A 15,112-nucleotide genomic window follows, 5' to 3' on the forward strand; every position below is an offset into this window, starting at 1 on the left:
AAAACCCAAATACAGCTCCTGTAATGTCTCCAAGACTGTCTGTCTAATGAAAAGAAAATGAGTGACAGGTGACACAATGCCCAAGCGAGGGAAGAGTGAAAAGAGCTTGTGAGCACTTCAGAAGAGAAGCAGACTGCATTTTTCTTGACAGTTTCCTCTATTTTGTAAATTGGTGAAATTCAGTGTCAACCATTCAACTTTGCGTGCGCTGTTCTTTCAATTACTCAAGTGTTGCTGTGGGTGCACCAGTGGAGATGTATGGGAAACAAGGAGACATGGGAAAGAGGTGAAAAAGCTTCAGTTCATTATTTGTGTGATCCCTGCCAATGCTGGGCTAAGTGTGGTCCATAATTCACATTACCCTTTGGTGTAATCATAGACAGTACAAGTGAAAATTGCCTCCTGCATTGTCTGATCACTCTCTTTCTTGGCAAATATGGGCTGAAATTAAGCATAAAATTGTATGTTGGGCTTCCCAAGTTTTCCCAAGGGTGCTGAGATTCCGCGACCATAGATATAATGAGTCAGTCACAGTCAGTAAATTGACTTCCAGACAGCTACATCAGCCTACCATTAAATACTTAAAATGAGTCCAAATAGTGAAAGTGAGAGAGACTATATATTGAAAGAGGTGTGTTATGTGGAGATAGATAGATAGATAGATAGATAGATAGATAGATAGATAGATAGATAGATAGATAGATAGATAGATAGATAGATAGATTTTTTCTGACCATTAAGTAGAATAGATTGATTCTGGAAAGAGCATCATTAAATCATCCAAAAACTATGGCAAAGCATTCTACTGTATATTAAGGCCTGAAGTAGGAGTTATGATATGGTAAACCAGCCAGAAAGCCTCTCTTGAGTGTGCCACCAAACTCTGGTGTGTAGATGGCATTGGATGCTGACCTCTCTATTTTTAATGAATGTGCCTTTATTAAGCATTTAGGTAGCAACATTAATCTGTGGAGGCTCCAGTAAAAGACTGCATTATGGAAAGATCTTTTTTACCTCTCCTGTGGGGGGAAGGGCATGGATGTGGGAAATGAAGAGAAATCTGGTGGCTCTTACAGCTTTTTCAAGATGGTTTGGTCAGTCTCCTTTGAACTAGGTAATTTTTAGACTTGGCTGGAAAGTAAGCAGCTATAGATCTTATTTTGCAGATATCAAGGAATAATTTGTGATTATCCCTTTTTCTCCAAAGTGCTTTCCTGTGTATAGGTATAATAATAAAGAAACCATTTTCAGCATAAAAGATGTGCTTGTCAAGCCACAGCAATGATTTTCCAGTTCCTGGCTTTTTTAGTTGTGTAGCCTTCTAATATTTCTGCTTGAATTCTTTCACGACAGAAGCAAATGAAAATTACACCGTGGTTTTTAGGTCTCTGTTCCCTGATTTTTGCTTGTCATGTCATGAACTTCTTCGAAGCAGTGAAATGGCAGCCCATCTCCCTGAGAGCTCCAGACAGATTTCTAAAGTTGTCTTGTTAACAGCTTGTCAGAAACCTACATTTCAGTCTCGCTGAGTTTATATCATGCAAAAAAAAAAGAAAAAAAAAAGAAAAAAAAAAGTTGCTGGAAATTATGATTTTTACAGGTTCTGACATTTTTCTAAAGAACTGAAATGCTCAAGGCTGCTGTCTCCCTTAACAGGCTGTGCTGTTTTGGGTAATATTCTGCGTTGCATCAACTGAACATCAGAGCAACATTCAGTTTCTTCCCTTTAACATGTTCTTTGAATTATTTAAGGTGTTTTGATGTTGGCTAGAATTCATAACAAAGTCCTCCAGCTTTTATCCTAAAATATCAAAAAGGTTGAGATTTTTTCCTTTCCCCCCTCCCTTTTCTCCCTCTTCCCTAACCCTTCCTCCCTCCCTCCTCCCGCTTTTAATAGATCCTTGCATGGATCATCAGGGGACTTTCTTTTATGTTGTACAGCATGAAATGACTTAGTCAGGGTCTTCCTGATTAATTTATGAGTGCTATGGAAAAGGGAAGGGGGGAAAAACAGTCCTTGAGGGATTGACCCTAAGCTGCAGCAGATCAACTCAATTTTATGGAATGAAAAGAGACTTAAACAGTATTTTTAGCGTCGGTTTCTCAAGCCACAGAGGTAGAGAAGCTCCCTGCATCCGGCAGGCTGGAGCAGGGCGAGAGGTGCCCATCTCTCCGGGTGGCTGATGGAGTGGAGCTCGAGTCTTTGGAGGCACCGAGCACGTTCAGAGTTAAAGCTGTGGCAGATTGGTGGATTAATGTGCTCTGCCTCCAAGGGACAAATGCTCTTTTTTCTTTTCTCTTTTTTTTTTTTTCTTTTTCCCCTTTTCCCTTCCCCTTGCTCTTTCCTTCCCCACTCTGGGCTTGCAGATGACAGCTGTTGGTCACTTAACAAAATGTCCTCTTGATTGCTGCTTCACAACAGGGGCCCCCTCAGACCAAACAGCACATAGCCCGTACAATGCATCACTGCCCCTCAAAATTAGTTATAGTGCTCTGGGCTATTCTCGGCTGCCATAGCTAATACTCTCTTGCTGTTCTTCTCTCTCCCCCTCGCCCTCCCCCTCTGCAGACAAAGGCTCAGCCTATACATCTGTAGTGCTCATAACCTCCCCCTTCCCCCAGCCAAATGCTGAGGAGAGAAAGGGAAAAAAAAAAATTGCTGCCCTGAGGCTCAATCTGTTTCTTACAGCTCTACCCCGGCACTTGGAAGCCTGAGCTGGTCTAGCCATGGGGAGGCCCTGACTCATTTCATCAAGCTGTCAGGGAGGCAGTGGAGCTAAGAGGACTCTGCTGCCTGGGGCAAGTTCAAGTCAACATTCGATTTCCGTCCTCCCCCCGGCCCCCGCCTTTTGCTTGGACACTTTCTGTGCTCTGGATCTAAACTTCTCCCTGAGCTGCAGCAGCTCACAGCTTCTTGCCAGGAGGAAGGACTTGTGGGACCTTATAAAGGACACAGTGGCAAAATTGCTGCAATAAATCAGTGGCCCTCTGACACTTGGCGGTAGCTTAATGTTTTGGCACTTTCTTTCCTGTGTATGCCTCAAGTCCCATTAGCAAGCTTTTCTGTCAGTCTGGCTCATGATAAAACTCTCTCTTCCTATCATCTTAAGCAAGCCCCTGCAGACATGAATCTGATGCCAGACTTAATAGGAAACAACACCCTCCCCAGCACACACAAGCGCGCATCCATACGCGCTGCCACTGCTCCTGGGAAGTTAGCTCAGAGGGCATGGAGAAGGGAGGACTCTTAAAAATAGGCTTGAATTTACTCCTTCCTTTAAAAGAAACATTAACAACCCGGGATTTAAGCTTAGTACTTGCTATTAAAAGAAAATTCAGTAACTAAATATGGTTGGAAATAATAAGATAGCAGTAACGTGGCTGTGGAGTGGGTGTGCAGGCTGCATAGGTGTCTATACTGTTCATATATTCTGTGCAACTTTCTGCATATGTATTCTTCCCTGACAGGTTTCATTGTAATGTTATAGGCACTATATTTAATATTTTTGCCTCCTGTTTTCCCAGCCTTGCACTTCCCCAGACAGTTCTAGTTGCAGGTAGACTGGTTAGATTACATGTCCCTCCAGGCTGGGATCTGTTTCTTCACATGGCTAGCTTAGATGTCTATCACCCTCTGCTTAATCATAATATAAATAATATCTATAGGTATGTGTGTTTATGTGGAGAGGAAAAAGCAAGCCTTTCTCTCAGCTGTCTGGGCAGGAACCTGTAATTCCTGTACTGTACGGTGTCTGGCACCACAGGGCCCACAACCTTGCGACTGTGTAGGCACAATCTAAATCAAACCACTGGGTTTGGGTGAAGTAGGAGATAACCATGTTTGTGTGGATAAGCTGAGGTGACTTCTCAAAAGCTTGGAGGAAGTGGCTCTATTTGAAATAACCATATTTCTCTGCACCCAGCATGACAACACATCCAGATATTGCCAATCTTGTTGCAGTCTTAGGAGACTTGGTTGGGTTTGTTTTCATTTCTTGGTATGAGACAGTTTACATGACTATGAGATGCCAGTTAATCAATGTAGTGTTTTTATCATGTGAAGTAAGGCTGGATGATGTAGTAGTTAAAACATTGGGGGTGAGAAAGTAATCAAAGGATATACTTCTGATTCCTAAACTGACCGGAAAACAAGAATCATCGTACAGTTTTAATACAGGTTGTAGGGAGCTCGATGCCAGTCTAATGGTAAGAGAAGGTCCTTTGCCAAATATGCTGTTGCCTGTTTTACAGTAGCCATAAGTTCATCTTTGTCCCCTCTTGAGGCGGTTTGTAGAAGCAGGTGATGGAACCTATCACAGCTCCGTGACTGATGGGAAAGCCATGATGGAGAGGGGTCTTGAAAAGTGAGATTTCACCCCAGGCATCAGAAAAATGAGAAGCCACAAGGCCCAGTCTACACACATGGATGCTCTGTCTGTGATTCCTGAGTTTTGTGTTGTTCCTGCTGAACCTCACCTCATGGGAGGCTTCCTTCTCACTGGAATCTGTCACTGCAAGAAATTTTTTTCCCAAAAAAGCTTTCCAAAAAGCTGCACAATTAGGGGTCGACTTTGCAAACATTCTTGGTGGAATTGAGAGGCAATTGGCACAACCCAGTGAATAATCCCTTTAGGAGCCTTTATGAACCCGGTACAATGGCTGTTTACAGTCCTGCTTATAGACCAGGAGTGTTAACAGGCCTTTAGAAAAATCCAGGTAATTGAAGCTTTTGTCTTTCAATGAGCCCCCGTTGCTTTCAACAGTTGCCATTCTCCACATTTTCTTTAACTTTTTTTTGTTTTGACAAGGGCTTTTGTCCCTCAACAACAGCAGCGTGGGAGGTGAGGCTGGCCGGGTGGTGGCCTCGGTCTTCGCGGGGCGCAGCACGGCCTCCTCCTCCTCCTCACACGGGATAAGTTGGCTTTTGAGACACAGAAAATCCTCTGTGGCCAAACCAAACTTTCTGCTGTGACTCCATCATTCATTTCCACATCCCAGCGATGCAAGTCCCTGCCTCAGTGTCTGTGCTGAGCCGGGGCTCTGCGGGGGCGGAGGTGAGGAGGAGGATGAGGAGAGCAGGAGTGTGGAGGCTGAAGGCTGTTCCCACAAAAACTGAACCAGCCCCTCGAAACCGGAGGTTTTCGACACACACACACCCCCAGCCAAGGGAAGGGACAGGGGTCAGCAGTGGTTCTGCTTTTTGCAGCTCTGTCTGGGCCCGTTTGCTTTTGCTGTCGTTGGTTTTTCTGTGCTGTTGCTCGTTCAGCAGCCTCTGGGTTCCTGTTTCTTGATGCAAGTGTGGGAGCCTGTTCCTTTTGCATAAAACAAAGAAAACCTGTGGGAAATCTGAAGCTTGGGGCCTTTTCCACCAAAGCTGGTTGTATTTTTTCCAGGAGTCGGTAGGAGGTTAGCATAGGTTGGTAGCCACGAGTTTCAAGTTTTTATTTTCTCGTATGTTAAGCAGAAGCCCAAATTTTATAAATATCAGTGTGTTAATTCTTCCCCACCATCTCTCATCCTGTAGGCCAGTTTGGAGCATTCTCACATGGATTAAGATAAGTATTTTGGTGGTTTAAAGCCAAAAAACCAGTGCAAGGGGGACAGGTTGTGTGTGAGTGATTCTACATATCTGCAGAGGGGGCAGAGGACTTGCTTCACAAGACAAACGAGAAATTAGGCAACTCTTTGCCACAAATGCAGTTTTTAAACCACTCATCTTGCAATCACAGCTTCACAGAAGGCTCTGTGTCCACACAGAGCCACATTCAAATGTGGATTTGCGTCCACAGCCCTGCTGTCTTCTGCAATTTCAAGACTGATGCAATCTTGATTGAAGTAAGGAAGATGCAAGCTAAAACGAAACAAAATTCTTTGCTGTCTTTTCCATTTTAAAAGCAATTAATTATGAAGTCTTTACAGATCCTGAATGGGGAAAAATGTATCCTCAGAGAGCAGATGTTTGCTTCGTCTGTTTATAAAATCTAGCATGTGGATTTGATGGTTCACTGGCTTTTTGCAACTTTCACTTATCTACATGAGACAAAGTTGCATATTGGTACAAAGCAAAATTAGGCATCTAAATAAAGTAATTCTGCACCTTTAGTACCATAAACCATGTGTAAGAGGGTTTTATCCTCACTATAGATATACAAATTTTGGAGGTCAAATCTGTTTTCAACAGGAAAACCCTCTCCTCTTTCCTTTTTAACATCATAATGCACTAAGAAATAGGAAGATGAGTTTTGTAACAAAAACAGAGAAGACTAAAATACTACCTTGTATTTGAATAATAATGGTTACTAAAGTTAAAAAAAATTGTTTATATCTCAAATATTTTTAAGCTAAATTTGGTAATGTTTACAGTACTGAGGTTCTATTAAACCTGAATTCAATAGGCAAATGCATCTGAGATTTAGTGATAATTTTGAATGTTTTCTAGTCAGTGGATTTCAAAGTTTAATTTATTTGGTTATTTTTTTTACTGCAGTGTATAATTTTTAAGCCCCTGTTAGAATTAAAATTTGTATTCATATTACCTAAGCATACCACTTGAAGAAACCCATGGCTGAGTGTGCTAACTTATTTTTATGCCGTTCTTGCGATAGGTGTAATTCTACTGTAACATGCTTTAGTATGAACGATGAATCACATCATCAAAATATTCTGCCTCAAAAATACAAGTGCTCACGTTGAGTGAGCACCAAGATTAAAATAGTAACCTCAGATAATTTTGCATAGACAGGCTTTAAAGGGTAAAATAACAAGGTCTTTGTGACGCACTCCATTATGCCGATAATTTGGGGGAATGCACAGTCCTTGTAGCATTAGGGCTTGATTTGAGCTCCCCCTGGGTGGAGGTGAAAGGCTTCCCTCCACTCAGCCAGTGTTTCTCAGGAGCATGTAAATAATAAGAAGTGGACTGCTGTGACTGCATCTTCACCCACCCCCCACCTCAGTTTTGATGAATGTGTTGCTCTGTCAGCGTGAATCATCGCTGTCTTGAGCAAGCACAAATGCAGCAGGTACTGGGGCAGCCTTTGCCCAGCAAACCTGTTTCAGCATGTCTCACTGTGATGGACAATTAGTCCCATTCCAAGCCCAGAGCAAGCACTTCTAATTGTTTGTGGTTGCGTGACACGGGTTTGGGGAGGTCAGCAGATGGCTGCTCATGAGGATTTATCGGGACTGGTTTTACTTCTGGTTTGTGGAAAAAACAGAAACTGTGTTTTGTATCATAATTTTCATAAAGGTCAGTGACAGAATAAAAGTCACAAAAAAGGCACAAATGGCTTTTGGCAAGGTATTTACTAAAGACATCTGATGTTCTTGCCTACTACAAAGCAATTGGCTGGGACTTTGTGTGGTTTGCTGGTATTAACACTGGTTTTTCCTACAGAACTTTCCCACCCACAGCTCCTGGCCCCCACAAGGCAGTGTCCTATTACTTCTTCCATTTCTCTTCAGGTTCTTTCTTTTCCAGAATGGTTGCACATACAATTAGATCTGTGCACATCCTACTAAACAGTTGGATTTCTCTGTGGAAAGCTTGCTGTGGATCATGTGGGGCAGTGTAAAATGGTTTCCTTTTGAAATAAAAAGAGTTCTGCTTAGTCAAGACTATAGAAAAAAGATTCCTTAAACCAAACATTTCACTGTAGTAAAATGGGAGTAAGGTGTCAGTTGGGAAGCTGAGCACTCTTCACTGCAGAAGCACTGTGAGAGATTCCTCCAATATATTTGGGCTGTTTGTGTGCTTGGTGTGTTTCAGACTTTAAAAATATAAGGTTCCTTGAGTATTTAGAGTCAATCATTCCATGTGCCAAATAGAAGAAGAGATTAAATATTCTCTCATAAATCAGCAGAAAACTAAGAATGTAACAGCTGAAATTTCTGCTGTGTGACTTAAGGATAAAAGAATGTGACAGGAAAGATTCCCCTTCCCCACTCCAGGAGGAAATCTGGACAAAATGACCAAACAGATCTATTTCTTCTTTTACATTCACGACACCGAAGCATGTGCATTCTCATGGCCATTTCCACATTTGAAGCTTGCCACTGCTGGCTTGCAGAGTCCCCTCTTGTTGACCCAGTGAACTCTCTAGGGTGCTGCCAGTTACAGAGACCTGCTGGGCCATCCCCATCAGCAGTTGGCTGAAGGAGAAAATTCCCTTTGGGCATCAAGGCTACAGAACAAACTGACCACCTCTGTCAGCATAACAGACACCAAGAGACTTACTGCTGTTCCCAACTGTAAATCTTTCTAAGCTCCAGCCAGCAAGATGTGCATGTCCTGAAATGTTCAGTGCTCAAGTTATCTTTCCATCATTTGTGCTGTGAAAATAGAGCATTTCATTTTCAGAGCTTGAAAGAGATTGCACTCCAAAACTCTTTAAGTAAACACTTCCTCCTGGGATCGTGATCTTGTTCAAACTAAAAAATGTACCAGAATTTATGATGTATTTTAATTACTATTCTTGGTACCACTCATTAAATTAGAAATTGATTGCCAGTTTCACAGTTTCCTTGTTAGATGACAAAGTGCTTATCAAGGTGAAGCAATGCAAAACTGTTACTATATATTCCACAATTTGGGATGACAAAAAGGCATGTTTTTTGTTGTGGTCCTCATGTTACGGTGGTTGTTATAATGCATCACTGATTGTCTTTTTTATTTAAAGTTTGCCTTCCCCCATCCAAGTAAGAGTACACCATAAATTTGTATAAGAGAGGATCTGGCTTTGTCTGGTTTATGCTAGCAATGTAAAAGGCATTACTGCAAACATCAGAAGTGTGTTTCATTGAACTGTGAACATCATAAACAGCTATCCAAAAGATTTAAGAGGATGATGCAAAAGATCCCTATACATAAAGGTGTTTCTCAAAATCCTTTTTTCTCTCTCTAATCCACAGTGTGACAGCGAGAGCGATATTGACGATAAGGTAAGACTGAATTTTCTTATTTCATGTGCTTGGAAATTCCCTGATAGTCAAAATAAGAATGAATTTAAAAATAACATTTTCCTCCAGTCTTCTTGTCAAATTTAAAAATATCTGCAATTGAATGAAAAAGCACCAGATCAGCTACTCTGTGATCTTCACTAGCTTCTATTTACAGGAAAGCAAGTCCCATTAATATAATAGTCTTTATTGATTATTATGTGAGCATTTGGTGAGACCCGAGTTAGCGCTGTTTCAGAGGAAGTTTCCTCTGATAACTTGTCAGGAGCCAGTATTTTATATATAGTAATCTTTGAAGATGTCGATTTTGTAATCAATTTAGAAGACAGGACCTGCCCTCCCAAGGCAGTGTGGTAACTGTCAAGGAGTGTTTTGTCATGTTGCATGCATATTTATCACAGAGCAATGATTTTTCTGACCTTCTTTTGAATACAGAGGTTGGCCATTGAAAGGTTGTAGTTGTGTGTGTGTGTATGGGGATTTCTTGTTCACCTCTGCAAGGAAAACAGACAAGTCCCACTGTGTAGCACCAGTGGTACCATGCTTTTCAACATCAAATATATAAAAGACTTGAGTATTCCTTGCCAGCTTCTGGCAGATCAAACCTGGCAGTCTCAGGTCAGATCTTCATCAAACCTCAATTATATTTTGGCTGTCCAGTCTCCTGCATTCATTCATGAGAAGCTGTGGCACAGAGTTTTCTCCTGGATCAGCATTACACAAGTAAAAGCTGACTTCAGACAGCCCTGTGTCCTCAGCAGCACACCTGGCTGCATCAGGGGTTACCATGAGTTCAAGAGACTGCTCTGAAAGCTTCTCCTGGTTAAGTCTTTTGCTTTTTGTTAGTATTATTAGAGCTTTAGAAACATCAGGGTTTCTTCAACTTATTCTTTTAAAAATCCCCTCAGATACTAAATATCCTTGGAGTATGGCAAAAGCTCTGGGAGATGAAGGCTTGATTGAAGAGCAACATTTCAATCGTGTGTGTTGAATGAAAGAAACTGTACATAATTTATTTTATATTATTTTAAATTTATATGTGTATATATGCATAAAGTCACTCCCTGAAACCACCCCTCTCCCCAAGTTCTGTTTCTTACAAGGTTACACAGCAGCAGAGCTGACAGCAGGGGTGGTGAGGGTGAAATATTATTCCCTAAAAGCTTAGATACCATGGGGTTAAAACGTTTCTCAGACTGCCCAATCAAAGGAAGTAAAAGCAATCACTTAGAAAACTGTTTAAAGATCTGCCAGTCAAACCTCAGATGAAGTTGTAAGTGACATGTAGTTTTATTATACAGCTATGCTATTAATGATTATCTAAATTACACTGGTAGACCCAGCTAGCGGCATTACATCTGAGACTGACGTTTGTTAGATTAGGTTTGACTTCACCTTGTAGAGAAGAAATTGAAATCTGAACAACATTGATTAGCTTTCAGAATGTGGGATCTGAGGTTACCTTCAGAGGAAGCTGCATTGTGTTTGGCTGGTAACTTGCTGTCCTTTACAGCAAATGAAAGGCTATTATAGCGTTCCTTACCATTAATATGACATTTCTTTACATTTCTGTAACTGTAATTTGACCTTCTAGGCTCACCTACTTCCCAGCTACTTCTCCTTAAGGTGACTTTGCCTTAATAATAACATTTCTTTTCTTCATAAGGAAAGCAGCACAAGATCATCATCTTTCTGTCTCTTGCCTGATCTGCAGAGACGTGAAACATGACACTGTCCTATTAAATAGGTCTCTGGAATTGAGTGGGGTTGCTTTTATTGTCAGCAAAGGTGTGGGCATGTAAACTCACCAGGGCTGAAGTGAAGATGCTTCAAACCTTTCATAGGGCTAATGGAAGGGCAGCATTGCCTTCCAATTGGGGAACACAGAGCCTGACTCGCTCTGTTGATACCTGACATACTGCACTCCCCTGGAAACTCATTCAGTGTTTGTCTAAAACTCAACCTGACTGATGCAACAAAGAGCTAGAAAAATTTTGGTGTGACTGTCCTGTGGGATTACATTCATTTTCCTCCTTCATGTGGTGGGAAAATGTATCTCCTGCTAACGCTGCCAGGCTATTGCAGCCAGATGGAGTATTCAACATCGTGCCCAGCCCAGCACCAGCCTTTCCAAATTACGTGATGTGTCTGCTTCTTTCCCCACTGCTACAGAGCAATGCTGCTCTGCTGCCTGGTCAGCAAGAACCAGCTTTTTCAAGGTACACCTACACACACTGGCACTAAGGAAGGGCAGGGCAGGAATTACTAATGTACTTTTGATTTGCATAACATCTTTTGTTAGTCATAAACAGCGGGTCAGTGTTGCCTGCATTAAACTCATGAGGAAAGCAGACAAAAAAAGTTCATGTACGAGTACAAACTGAGTCAGCAACTGAGCTAGAAGCAAAACTGAAATTTTCCACCTCCTACTTCTCTCTGTACCATGCTAGTAATTATCCACTATTTATTTAGTTCAAAGGTGTATGGGCTATTGAGCTCTTAATGTTTTCAAACATAGACGTTAGAGTAAAATTAAGGTTTTATCCTCACTACATTGTAAAATATAAACACATTCCCGATGGTTTGGTTTTTCCCTTGTGCAGGGCTCCAGGGGAGAAAAGCAATTGAGCATAGTCAGTCACATGTACAGTGTATCAGAAAGAGGAGCCATTACTTTAGTGCGAGGTACAGTTTCACAGCAGATTGTGAGTGTTTCCAAACATTGCACTGCTGTTTTTAATAATCAGAGAAGAGGAGCTCAAGGCTGGGGACTTGTCAATCCCATCTACTTTCTGAGAACTGTCTCTGGCCAAGTATAGCCTTTCACTTCTGCATCACTGCTGAAATCTCAGAGGAAGTAAGTGGGATGATACTTTCTCACACCTATCATTCTGTCACCATGAGCTTCTCACAGAACCGTTCAAGACACCCAAACTAATAAAGTGAGCTGTCCAGCCATTTAACCAAGCGAGAAGCTTAGCAAGGCATGCATTCCCAGGGATGGAAATGCAAATCCTGCTTCCTTTCCTGTATGTTCGGTGAAGGACATTGGTTTGGGCTCTGCAGCTGTAGGAGGCTCGCAGTGTTTTTTGCTCAAGCTGTGGAAATGATACTGTGCTTTTTGAGAGGGAGGAGGGAGAGAAAGGGAGTCAGTCTGATACTTGTATTACACTGTCTCTTCTCTGTGCAGTAGCTGAGATGTGAAGCTCACGGTCCATAAACATTGTTACTGAAAATATATACTTCCTTTAATAGCAACAACAGCATTAACAGATAGCAATTACCCTTCATTTTCAGGAACTATAAAGTCTCCATTAATTCAAGATTTATGTAGTTATAGCATTTAGCACAGGAATAACACCACAGAGAATTGGTTTATACACATGTAATGAGAGAGCTTATGGCATACTTTAGTGAACATTAACATAATAGAGTAATATAAACCATCAACAGTTCCACTTATTGTCTCTTACCTGCTTTAGCATCACTGTGAAAAGTGGCTAGCAGCTTGGTAATGTGCTCTGTTAAATGGTGTTCTGCAGAAAGCCAAAAGTCAACTTGTGTAAAACAAGGGAATGAGTAATCTCTGCTCGTTACTCCAAAATGTTGCTCTCATTTTTTTAATAACAGTGTTCAAGATTGCATTTAAAAAGGCGCCTGTTTCTTTCTTGAAAAGTAATTCAGTGTTCATGTTCTTTCAGTCTTGGACTTCTGTCTGCTCTGTGTGAAATTGTGGGTTGTCAGCTTAATTACATGGCCCCGCCATGTAAGTGAGCTCTCCAAATCAGGGGTTAGATATCAAGTGTTCTTCATTTAGTGTGGTGCTAAGTAAGATGTGCAAAAAATGGATCTGTATTTCTAAGTTCAGCCAGTGTTTACTGTATATTTGTTCTGTAGTTTATGTTTTAGCTATATCAAGCAACCTCTCTGGCAAGTAAAGTTAAATCCAAGGTGAAGACAAAAAGTTTTGAAGTCATTTTTTTCTCATGACTTTCTGCAGCAGTGCAGTGAGCTCCTTAGGCTGTGCTTGTGGCAGTGTGAATCAGCCTTGCCAGGCTGTAGTTTGCTAATCCCAGCGTCCCAGTAGGTGCCTGGAAGTCGGCAGCAACATGACAGCAGGTACAGCTTAGCCCGTGATGGATGGGAGGGGAGCAGCACGGTGGTGCTGTGATCCCTCCACCTGGGGCTGGGTTCCCACCCTGCTGCAAAAACACAGAACAGCTCATGGCTTAAGGGTGAGATGAGAGAGAAGGGACACAGATGAGTGGGGGGACACTGTCAGCAGCAGCACTGTTTCAGTATGCCAGCAGCCTCACTGCTGTCCAGCTTTGACTTCGTAGGTAGTAATCTAAAGGGAGTATTTGAGAGGGAAAGTCAGGTAGTTTTATGGTTGTGAATGGGAAGTTATTCTCTGTAGCAAAAGGCACAGTAGTAAGTAGTGAGGAAATGCTTATCTGAAAGTTTAGCAAGGGGGTGATTGAATCAGACCAATCATGTTTGAATTGAATGGATTGAATCAGACCAAACATACAGTGGGAGATGAAAGTTTACAACCATGCTGAATGTCAGTGTTGGGAAGAAGAGGTAAGCTGTGAAAGAGTCAAAACACAAAGAATGATAGTTTGCCATTCAGGAAGTGAGAAGCTGTGTAGGAAGCAAAGGCACAGACTGGGAAAATGATCTTGCAGCAACTTTTCCTTGGCACAAGGACACAGTTACATCTGTTGTCACCAAAGGAAAGACAAAATGGTAAATGAAGGGTGAGGTAGCTTGACCAAGAATGTAGTTATGTGGATAAACAGAAGATGCTCATTATGTTACAGAGAACAAGGATATATGGGACTTAAAACATAGGCTGAATATTTTGATGTCAGGAGTATTTTGAGTCAAAGAGAGTGCTGAGAACTGTGGGCTTGAGTGAGAGATAGAGGTGATAAGAGTAGAAGCAATGAGAAGAATAAACTCTATGAAAGATATGGGGGATGAAATTATCACTGTTGTTTCAGCTGTGTTGACCTTGAAAGGATATCCATAAGCCCACAGGAAAAATCATAGATAGCTCAGGCAGCAGGAGACAGGGATGCAATAACGAGGAGAGGTCTAGGAGTTGCTCTGGCAGGAATGGTCACTCTGTGTGTGTGTGCTTGTGTGTGAGATTACCCAGCAGTAAGAAAAGCCCCCTCTAGCACTGTTGCTGGAGGCTTCTTTTCCTCTGCTCATTACATTTTATCTGGCAATGGAAACAAGAGGTTCCACCTGATTTGTTTTTGTGAGGCTAGAAGTTTAGTTCCCACTTCAGGTAATCTGTTATTTGCTGTTTTTGAAGCCTACCCAGACCAAGGTCCCCAAACTGGTTTTGTCCATCATTTGATTGTCCTTTTCTCTGCAAAATTAAACTTGGTACTTTTCCAGAAATTGAGATTCGTACTGGTTGCAGCAGAAGGGAAAGATCAAACATGGAATTGAACCTAGGGCTTTCACATGGCACTATTTGCACTCTGTTAGCATTACACTTCAGTCTATGACAGTTTTCAGCTGTGGCTAATGAGAAATCTCCATTTACCAGTTACTTCCCAGCTGGGTTCTCAGACAGAACTGAAGTGGTTTTTACCATAGGATGCTCTGGCTTATGGACAGCAGTGCTGAATGTCTTTGTGGAAGTGTGTGGCTCTGCTGCAGGCTTAGCATCATGCAGTAGTGTTGCATATCTGTATGTGCATGCAGATGCATGCACAGAATCAGTGCTTCTGCTAAGGTTTATTTCTTGCAGACAGAAACCTCAGTGATACAGAGTGAGAACTAGTGAGAAAGCTCTCTCCTATGTAGTAATAACTGGGTAGAGAACTGTTAGTTCTCCTAATGGAAGAAAGCCTCTGTTTTACAATCTGCATGTTGTTATTAAAAACAGATCTGCTTTTTAAACAATATCAAAATATTGAATTTAAAATAACCTTGTAGCCCTTGAAAGATTTGGGTGCTATAAACAGGCAAATGCAATGTTGTGCCAGTACGGGAAGACAAAAAAAAATACACCACTCAGTGAATTTATTTCATCGTTCTTCATGAATAGATTTACCAGAAAAATAGCATCCTCTAAGCCCACTGCTTACCCAGTTCACTCAGTTGCTCTTTGGGAAATGCCAGATGGGGAAGA

At 41.6% G+C, this 15,112-nt stretch overlaps 1 protein-coding gene across 21 annotated transcripts in view; it reads left to right on the forward strand.

Annotated features, from left to right (window-relative positions):
• Positions 1–15,112, forward strand: part of FBRSL1 (fibrosin like 1) — a 503,429-nt gene that overhangs the window by 323,683 nt on the left and 164,634 nt on the right. For all 21 annotated transcript variants that reach the window (XM_058851229.1, XM_058851236.1, XM_058851238.1 and 18 more), the window contains one exon: positions 8,911–8,940. In XM_058851229.1, coding sequence (XP_058707212.1) covers positions 8,911–8,940 — 30 coding nt within the window. The remainder of the gene's footprint in view (positions 1–8,910; positions 8,941–15,112) is intronic.

Source organism: Poecile atricapillus, chromosome 16 (genome assembly GCF_030490865.1).
Source record: "Poecile atricapillus isolate bPoeAtr1 chromosome 16, bPoeAtr1.hap1, whole genome shotgun sequence".
Lineage (NCBI taxonomy): Eukaryota > Metazoa > Chordata > Aves > Passeriformes > Paridae > Poecile > Poecile atricapillus.